Source organism: Numida meleagris, chromosome 9, assembly GCF_002078875.1.
Source record: "Numida meleagris isolate 19003 breed g44 Domestic line chromosome 9, NumMel1.0, whole genome shotgun sequence".
NCBI classification, from domain to species: domain Eukaryota; kingdom Metazoa; phylum Chordata; class Aves; order Galliformes; family Numididae; genus Numida; species Numida meleagris.
The window spans coordinates 5,116,376-5,126,447 of NC_034417.1; the positions used below are offsets into that span (position 1 = coordinate 5,116,376).

General features: G+C 40.8%; 1 protein-coding gene across 1 annotated transcript in view; it reads left to right on the plus strand.

Moving 5' to 3' along the window:
• Window positions 1-8,538, plus strand: part of MTMR10 (myotubularin related protein 10) — a 33,745-nt gene extending 25,207 nt beyond the window's left edge. The window contains exons 7-16 of the mRNA XM_021407708.1: window positions 2,404-2,587; window positions 3,015-3,102; window positions 3,244-3,332; window positions 4,003-4,133; window positions 4,258-4,327; window positions 4,522-4,592; window positions 5,471-5,640; window positions 5,847-6,017; window positions 6,824-7,006; window positions 7,534-8,538. Of these exons, the coding sequence (XP_021263383.1) occupies window positions 2,404-2,587; window positions 3,015-3,102; window positions 3,244-3,332; window positions 4,003-4,133; window positions 4,258-4,327; window positions 4,522-4,592; window positions 5,471-5,640; window positions 5,847-6,017; window positions 6,824-7,006; window positions 7,534-8,133 (1,757 nt within the window). The 3' untranslated portion in view covers window positions 8,134-8,538. The remainder of the gene's footprint in view (window positions 1-2,403; window positions 2,588-3,014; window positions 3,103-3,243; window positions 3,333-4,002; window positions 4,134-4,257; window positions 4,328-4,521; window positions 4,593-5,470; window positions 5,641-5,846; window positions 6,018-6,823; window positions 7,007-7,533) is intronic.

Here is a 10,072-nt window from a genome sequence, read left to right on the forward strand (position 1 = left end):
GAAAATATTCTCATTATTCCAAGATGTGTAAGTTTAGTAAGACTTCTATCCAGTAACAACAGCAAAAAGCATTTGAGGCTTCCTGTAGGGGTAATTAAAGTGGCCTGTCCTGCAGCCAACCTCTTACTATCAAATGCAAGTCAGTCATCGTGATAGATTTTAAATACCAAAATCAAAAGAAATATCTTTCTTGTCTGAAACAAAGCTACCAATGTCAGCATGAATACTCATATTTCTCAGTTCACACTTTGATCCTCCTATCAGTATATTGGTCTTTACTGGTACTCTAGGTACCTAGCTAACCTCCCATCAGGCAGGCTCATTCACCTGCCCTTCTTTTGGGAATAAGTTTCTCTTCTGGTGGTATTGCAGGAGGATTTGTGCAGCTTGGGACTCCATACCTTCTTTCCTAGAGGCTTACTAGGCAGTTCTTCCCACTCAAAACCTCCACCACCCCTGCTGAGTTGGAGCACACCCTCTCTGCTCAAGGCCAATCTCCAACTGAACCCTGTCAGTTAGGTAAGCCTGAAAAAGATGCCTTTGGAACTTGATTTCTAGTGTAATGCTGTGCGGTCACTGCTTAGTGTTCCCCAGCCAATACACAGCTGAAAACCATCAGTTTGAGCACTACAAGCCTCCAAAGAGTGGAAGTACCCTCAGCGTAGTTCTGTGGTACTGAAATATTTACTCAGCAGCTGGGATTAGAAACCACTGATCATCCTGTTACGAAATTTGAATGTTGTGGAATTGTAGGCTCAGACATTCAAATTTGTACAAAAATGCACATTTTTCATGCAGGTGCCTACATGACTGCCATGTGCATGCACAAGAATGAATGTGCATGTGATTATGTTGCACGCATAATTACATATTTTCTTACCTGGTAAATCTTGGGTGGTTATTAAGGTCCGTGTATGTTATTGTAATAAAGTACCAGGGAGGAAGTCAATTTGCAGATAAAAATGACGATGAAATGTTAAAGCGGAGCGTGAACAAAATACTGATCTGTCACCAAGTTGCCTTAACTCTGTTCTTAAAATACAATTTGCTATATGGGAAAAAAAAAATAGGGGAACAATTACAAAAGGTGGGTAAAATGTGTTATTCCTACGAAGCAGCAGATCAGAATAGCAGGAGCTGGTTGTTCTGTTACGTTGTAGTTGCTAGAGGAAAGAGCTTGAAATACGTGGCGGTGGTAGTTGTTTGTAACTGAAAGGGCTCCACATAGTGAGTGAAGCCTGGTTTGCAGCACGGATCTCTGGCTTTGCTCCTGCCGTTCTAGCGTGGTGTTTTGTAACTGTGCACTCTCAGCAATCCTGGTACAGTGGAATTGGAAATATTGTCATTATGCTTCTAGGGGAACATAAAGAGCCTGCGTTGCTCTCGTGTACCTGAACATTGTTTAATTCCAGAATATGTTTGATAATTATCTACCGTTAAACAGTAAAATTCTAACAGTAACCATCTAGTAATTAGAACATTCCTCTGTGTGCTATGTTTGGAGAACTCCTTCATTCTGAGTTCTGTATAGTTTTCTTCTGAAAGAATGAAAGCATAAATAATAGCCTGAGTACTCAAGTTGATAGATAACAGAAGGTAGAAAATAGACAGTCATTGAAATCACAGTAGAGTGGTTTCTGCTTCACATGGGCAGAATTGGCATCTTTCCTTACATCTTTACGATGCTGATTAGGAGCTTTCCTGGTGGAAAAGTCTCAGCTTCTTTCACCTTCATCTAATAAATTTCCCAGGTACTGAGGAACAAAATGCAGTCTCCTTTGACACAGCTGACTGCCTCCTTGGCACCTGAAGAGTGACCAGCAAAGAGGATTTTCTGTAGTAGTAACTGAGCATATCATCTTGGTCCCTACCCACAAAGTGATGGGCCAGGTGCGCGTATGTGTATGCATAACAGATATTTAAGAAAAAAAACTTTATCAGTTTTTAGCCTAGCCTTCGCTTGTATTTTCTTTTCTGTTAATACAGACGGTAATTTAGAAGGAAGAGCTGCTGAAATTATGTACCAAGTATTTTACTTCATGCAGAAGATAGTTAACTAAAGGGTAGTGTCTAAAGGTTAGTTATTTCTAAAATACCTGTGACTTTGGCATGTTGAAGAGAGAAGTCTTGTGACTGAAATAAGCTCTGCTCCTGAGCGTTAGCAGATCCTGCTTTCTAGCGAGCAGCACAACATAGCAGCTTTATACAACACACCAGCTTTTTCTTGCTTCTCTGTTGACGTCGCAGGAAAAAAAATGCATTTGTATCACGCATCATTGAGCCACAGATCTGTGTTCATGAAAAAATAGGTAAAGTCAGTCCTGATACTAGTGACTCACTTTTGTAATTAGGAAGATAAAAGTTTTATTTTTTAATGTGCATTGATGGATTTTCTTTTCCTAGCAAAGAAGGTGAACGGAGTAGACCCAGGAGGCGGTGGCAGCAGCGGTGGTGGCATCAGCAGTGCCAGCAGTCAGCAGACACCTTTGTTTGAAACTTATTCTGACTGGGATAGAGAAATCAAAAGGACTGGTGCATCAGAGTGGAGAGTTTGTTCAGTCAATGAAGGTTACATGATATCTACTTGGTAAGTTTTTCTTATAATGCAAGTAAGCGTAGAAGCAAACAAGGCAACTACACTCACTGTCTTGTCTCCTCTAACAAAGTCTGAGTCCTACCTAACTCTAATCTAACTCTTAAATTGGCCACTCTCTGGAGAGAGCCCTCAGCGGGAAGATCCTGCAGGTGTTGCCTTTGTAGGAATATTGCATTTTCAGAACGTACTGGATCTGTCATCTTTTGCTTTCATGCTCTTATACTTCCCTCTGAAATATGCACATTTGTAAGCAAATACGTCAGAACCATACACACAGGAGACGTACATGACAGCTAGTTAGCCCTGTGCTATTAACATTTGGCACATTAGAGTTTAACAGAGCTGGTAAGACAGCACTGCAACAAGAGAAAAGCTACGTAGGGAAAAGTAACTTTTTGTATTGTGTTTGTTTCCCAAGCCTTCCAGAGTATTTTGTGGTCCCTTCTTCCTTAGCAGATCAAGACCTTAAGCTGTACTCCTACTCTTTTATTGGGAGACGAATGCCAGTAAGTAAAGTCTTTTTTATATAACAACATTAATATTGAAGATGTGTATGCCAGTTAACATAGTCTTACATAGAGCGTTAAGAAAAAAAATCAATGGAATAACACAGATGTGCTTTTTGTGTTGTGTTTTTCCTGTATCAGTTATGGTCCTGGAATCATCCTAATGGGAGTGCCCTTGTAAGAATGGCCAACATTAAGGATGTGCTGCAACAAAGAAGAATTGATCAAAGGTAAACAATTAGTTGATGTTATTCTTTAAAAAGATACAGCATAAAGCATGTGGTAATGGTGCGTAGTGTAGAGCAGCATTCTGTCACTTAGAGCATATTTTCCCTTAATGTTACAGCGCAATAGCTTTTGAGAAACCGCCCTCTGAGTATAGTTCTGGCACATGCTCTGTTCAAGGTCCAGTTCAGTTGGAATTCTGAATAATTTATCAAGTTCCAAGGGCTGTGTATTTTCTAGGTAGCGAACCTTGCAGGCAACAGAATGTATTGTTAGAAGGATTGGATCAGTATTGGTGATACTGCATTAAAAGTTAATTTGTGTAGAATTTCCTACCTGCTTCAGAGAACAACGGCAAAAGTTATTTGGTATGGCATTTACCATTTTATAGATTTAGTGCCACGATACGCACAGAGACTTCTTGCAGATCTTGCACTGCGTATGTTATGCTGGAGCTCTGAGTTTCCTTTGAAACCCTGTCAGATTTCCTGGCTTTATATGCTTGACGTATGGTCTGTTTTTTTGGCTCAGATAAATCTTACTAAAAATGGTGGAAAATGAAACACTGCGTGGAGCTGTTTGTTTAACCTGTAACTCTGCCTCAGATTTTCATTTACCCGAAGTGTTTTAAAGGTCCAACCTTTCCATTTTGTTTTTACTTCTTTAATACCTAAGGATTTGTAATGCAATAACTCGAAGCCACCCCCTGAGAAGTGACGTTTTCAAATCTGATCTGGACAAATGTCTCCCCAACATCCAGGAAATCCAGGCTGCGCACATCAAACTCAAACAGCTGTGTGTTAACGGTAGGCTGAACTGTCCTCCTTTCATGGTGGTTATTTCCTTGAACTTCAGCAGTTCTAATGGATCTGGCTAGCGGGTATAGATATTAGGAGTTGTTCTGCAGCGTTACTGCTTTCCTTGTTGCAGAGCCCTTTGAAGAAACAGAAGAGAAGTGGCTGTCCTCACTGGAAAATACTCGCTGGTTAGAGTATATCAGGTTTGTACCATTAATAAAGTGATGGTTCATGAGATGTGAAAAACTTGCACCAGTGTAAGTAAGCAGTGAATCAGTTGAAGGATTTGCTATTTTAATTAATAAATCAGGTAAATGTTGATAGGACTAATATTTTTCTTATTATAGAGTGTAAACCTATAATATTAATTGTTGTATCATTTTCTTTTCCTGTCTAGATCATTTCTTAAGCATTCTGCTGAGCTTGTATATATGATGGAGTGTAAGCACGTTTCTGTAGTTCTACAAGGTAATACAACCATGCCCATAATTCTTAGCATTAATGACATAACGTACATGAACACATTTTGATAAAATAAACTAAAATCTTTATAAATGATGAACACTCCAGTTCTAAATATCTTAAGCATTAGAGAAACTGGAATGGAAGAAAATTTTATTATGTATCTGGACTGTAGTATAGTCCATAGCATCAAAGGAACATTTCACTTCATCTTGTTTTTTCTCTGTTAATGATATGATAGAATCAGAACTGAAGGGTGCACTTTTGTACTGTGCTAGTTGGGCTAATATTCCTTGCATAAGCGATATCACTTTAATTCAGAGTGCCCAGATACCAGCAGATGGCATTTCACTTCTACAAGAGCAGCCTCTGTCAGTGCAAACAGACATTCTAGATCAGAAATGTTGTGATTTCTGTCATTTTTGCAAGACTCATTCAGCTTGTATATCACGCTTGCCCAACGCTGGCTTATTAGCTTTCTAAAAACTGCTTCAGGGTATAGAATACACGTTAAAGCGTTCCCTCAACAAGATCACCCTCCTTCACAGCGTGTCCTGTAAGTACTACACTTTCCAGGGGATGCTTTGGTTCTTAATGAATGCATTACTGTGCTGGATACTGCAGCAGGAACCATCACTATAGAATGAATCTCAGTTAAAATAAATTAAAAAAAATAAAGCTTTTCTGAAACTGAGAAAAATTACAGTAACAAAAAATATGTTATAAATGTAAATGTATATATATTTTTATAAATTTTAAATTTCAAAGAAATTCAAAACTAAACCCAGTTGCCACCTTGTGCTCTTCGGGATCTTATTTTGTATATGCGTACGTATGTATATTCACACCTTATATGTTTCATACATTCTGTGTGTTATTCACAGAGGAAGAGGGACGGGACCTGAGCTGCATTGCTGCTTCTCTCGTTCAAGTCATGCTGGATCCCTATTTTCGAACGATTGTTGGATTTCAAAGCTTGATACAGAAGGAATGGGTCATGGCAGGATATCAGTTTTTAGATAGGTGTAACCACTTAAAGAGATCTGACAAAGAGGTAAAAGTGAATTATATTCGTATCTAATAACAGTATCATTTTAAACATTTACTCACAAAAGAAGTTTGAAAGTAAAAGTATTTTCCATACTTTGAAATTTCTTGAAGCTTACGCAGAGAAAATGAGTTGCTGTCCAGGGTAGAGAAATGCTGTTTATCCATAGTTGCCATGTGAGACCTAATTAAATTCCCTGTTTCTCTTCCCAGTCCCCGTTGTTCTTGATGTTTCTCGACTGTGTTTGGCAGCTGCTAGAACAATACCCGGCAGCCTTTGAGTTTTCTGAAATGTACTTGACGATACTGTACGACAGTGCACGTATCTCATTGTTTGGCACTTTCCTTTTCAACTGTCCGCATCAACGAGTAAAGGAAAGCACTGTGAGTATCAAGTGTTACACCTCCTTTTCAAATACAGCTGTTGTTCCAGAAATACCATCATCTAAACCGAATGGTGCTCCTTTGTGTTTTCCAAAATGTCACGTTCTTGTTTGGTGCAAAACACTCCCCAGGTGAATATGATCATCGTGTCCTTACAGGCGAGCTTTGCACAGACAAAGAGCGTTCCAGGAGAAAGTCTATTGAGTTTCCTTTTTTCTACAAAGCTTTGTTATTGTACATTATTATTTCTACTTCTCTAAGAAACAGATGTCTGGAATGGTAAAGTACAATGACAGGCAATGATAGAATTGCACATTTCAGGCAAACTTTGAAGTCCATTGACTAATGCGCAGTGAATGTTTGTATCAAGATACTGAGTACTTAAATCTAGTTTTCAGAAATAAATTTTATGAGAACTCTGCGTAGAAAACATTTGCTGGTGGTTAAAATGACCAAGGAGCGAGTTTTTGCTAGGCCATTAAAGCTGCAGGGAGCAACCTTACAAAGTAGATCACTGAGAGACCGTTAGTGTATTCTCAGAATAAGAGTTGGAGGGTTTTAAGAGTGAACAATTTCATACCACTAAAAAGTGCTTTTTGCAAAGTAAGCACTAGTGCTGCATCTCCCCTGCACGAATGAAAAGCAGGGCACAGCTGTTTCCTCCAGCAGCAGGCTGTCTTGCTGCTCTGTTTTGATCTGCAACCACCGGTAGGTTATGTCTCTGCTCTTCTTCACCTGGTTATAACACGCTTCTACAGTTCTGATTTGTGAAAAACGTTTGATTTGCACTATGTTACTTCTTGCAGGAATTTGCTATAAGCAAAAATATTCAGCTGGGTGATGAGAAAGGCCTCAGATTTCCTTGTGTTTGGGACTGGTCTCTTCAGTTTACCAGCAGGGATCGCCTGCTCTTTCACAACCCTTTGTATATCGGGAAAAGCGCACCATGCGTACAGAATGGAGCAGTGAAAACTTTTAAGCGCTCGAAGGTAACGTTGGTGACATCTGTTTGTGATTGGCCTGTCTGTGCTTAATGCTTAAAAATGTAGTTATGCAGTGTTTGTTTTACACTGTCACTTAGCAGTAGGAGTGCTAAGGCTTCTTCTACCTTCACAGCCTAAAGAAAAAGCACAGGAAGGGATTTCTATAGAAGACTGTAACTGTGTTCCAGGCCATTCCTTGATGCACCTCAGCTCACTGCCAGCAGCTGCATTATTCCACCTGTGGAAAAGCAGCAGTGTGCTCCTTTCTTTTCCCAGAGTTGGCAGTTTTGTCAGTGAATGCTGATTAATTCAGTCATTTATTGTTTTATAAAGTCTAGAAAATGTAAGTATTTCTTCTTAAAGGCCTTAAGTAGTCCCATTTGGTCTGGTCTGTGAGCCATGCAGTGATTCCTAAGTGCAGAACTGTTTAAAGGTCACATCGTTTAGCTGGTTAATGCCTCATGGGAGCTCGGGGTAATATGCTGTTGCAATGAGCGTAAAGCTTGAAAATGACCAGTATATATTTTCTGCAGAAAAACTACAGCTCGACACTGCGAGGTGTCCCCCCAGCATTGAAAAATGGAATCGTCAGTGAGCAGGAGTTCCTTCCAAGAAGAAACTCTCTGATACTGAAACTGAAACCGGACTTCTTACAGCAAACAGAGAGTCAGAGTAACAGTATGGAACAGTACTTCAGAGACTGGTTTGCAAAGCCTGTTGATTTGCACGGCGTAATTCTGCCCCATATCTCTGGAACACAGATAAAACTCTGGAAACTGTGCTACTTCCGCTGGGTTCCCGAGGCCCAGATTAATCACGGTGGCTTCATCGCTGCTTTCCATAAGGTTTCTTTGCTGGCAGATGAAGTGGATATGTTAAACCGGAACCTTCGACAGTGCAAAAGCAACTCTCCTTTGCAAGGTAACTGTTCAGAACTGGATCAAGGCAGGATGTACTTCAGAGCAAATGGTTTAAACGACACCTCTGGGGCCCCAGACTTTCTCTCCTCCTCATTCCCGTTCTCACCAGTAGGGAACCTATGCAGACGGAGCATTCTGGGAACGCCTTTAAGCAAATTCTTAAGTGGTGCCAAAATCTGGCTATCCACTGAGACGCTTGCGAATGAAGACTAAGATTATATGATGGCCTACAGGTCTGGGGAGGATATAGCATATCATTTTGTCTTTTCTAATTTAACACTGCTAAAGGCAGCATTGAAAGCTGTAATAATTTTTATATACAAACATTACGTAAGTTTTGCACAAATATTTAAAAGCAAAGCGAGTCAGGCTTCAAATCGCACAATTTTGTCTTCAGTCGTTCTCATCTACATGTCTTGTCTGGTTTCTGGTCCCTAGTTCTTCCCATGTTTTGGGGGTTCGGCTCTCAGTATGAGATGGAGCATTTCTAATGCTGATGCTAGTGGAAAGGTCTGGTGTGGTCATTAATGAGGGTTGTTTGAAATACCTGTTTTCCCAGATAGTGAATGAAGTGAACACAAACTAACAACTGAACTCTGAGAACAAACTCTTCTGTGAGATTTCCTTTTCAGGCAGAATACACGTATGTGCATACATCGATACTGATGTTCTGTGACTGGATCACCCTATCTATGTGTTAATGTAGCACGCATCCATGGAGGAGGTGTTCCCTCTTCCTTCTCCCCAAAATGCATCCATTAGCAATCAGATTTGTGCTCTTTGTCATGAGCTTTTCTTTAGGCTATAGGATTCAACTTCAGGACAATGCACTGTTAACCTTAAAACATTTACTGTACATAGATAAGGTAGTAGCTTTAGAAGTGCCTTTAATCAGGAGGAAACAGTAGCACGGTTTACTCTAATGCAGCTACCCTCCCCTCTTTTTTTTTAACAGTAGATTTTTAAGGTAAGTTCTGGTTCCATCCTCTGCCTTCCCCTTTCCTTTTGTGGAAATAAGAGAAGGCTATAGCTCAGGAGACAGTAGGTTTTTCCTCTCAAAGGTTAAGCTCGTTTTTTAAGTCAGTCTCATGACAGCCTCTCTTGATTGACTTAAGCACCTCAAATACTCAGCGCTATAGGCACAGATCCCTTTCAGCCCCAGTTCCAGGCTGAAGGAGCTGCACTACACATGAGCCCTAATGGGTTCCAGAACAGAGGCTGGGCTGTGAGAGGCCACATCTATGAGGAGCGCTGATGCTGGTGCTCCTTGTGGGCAGGGGGGGGGAGAAGAGTGATCAGCAGTGCCTTCTTTTTTACCTACTAGTAGCCCCCAGAGACAGCGCAGTGGACAAGCACAGCTTGAGGGAATTAAATCCAACAGCCTCCCTCTGCATCTTCCTCACTGCTCTGGAACCTTTCCGATGCCACTCGCCACTGGATGCAGCGTGAGACAAATGAGAGGGTGAAGTATAGGGGAGTGGGAGGGGAGAAGAGTGTGTCATTCTCCAAAGTGAAGGCATGGGTGGAGGCCAAAAGAAAACTTTGTGGAGCACCTTCTCTTAACAGTGAGTCTGTGTATTACCTGATTTCTGTGTAAAATGCAAAAGCTATTAAAGCAGTGCTGAGCAGTGACTGACCAGGTAAGGCTCTGAAGGCCTTCTAGGAAGCTGTTCCCATTACTAGGAAAAAAAGTTTTAATCATATGCAGTGTATTAAGAGTTAAAAAAATTGAAAAGGGGAGGGGGGCAGGGAGATTTGGAGTTGTTCATTTCCGTGTAAAACCAAACTGGTCTTCAGTACAGCCTACATCAAAGTAATAAGGGTTTTGGATGCCTATGATCGCTCAAGTATTTATTTAACAGAGTATGCATGTAGAGTTGCCTTACAGGTGCCAGCATCGTGCTAGCTAAGCCTGCTGCACACAGGACCCCATTATTTCCCCTGAGCTGAAAATTATCTGAACTGCAAAGCTGTTGAGGCGCAGTGGGCATGCTGTGTTCTCAAACTGTTTGGTTTGGCAGGGAGAAGTGGGTGGTTTCATTTTCAAGGTGAGATGATGGGTGGGAGGAAAAGGAAAAAATGTTCCTTTTCTTAAACTAACCAGCACCATCCCCCCAACCCTGAATTTGTGCTACGAAGCTGAGCGTGTGCA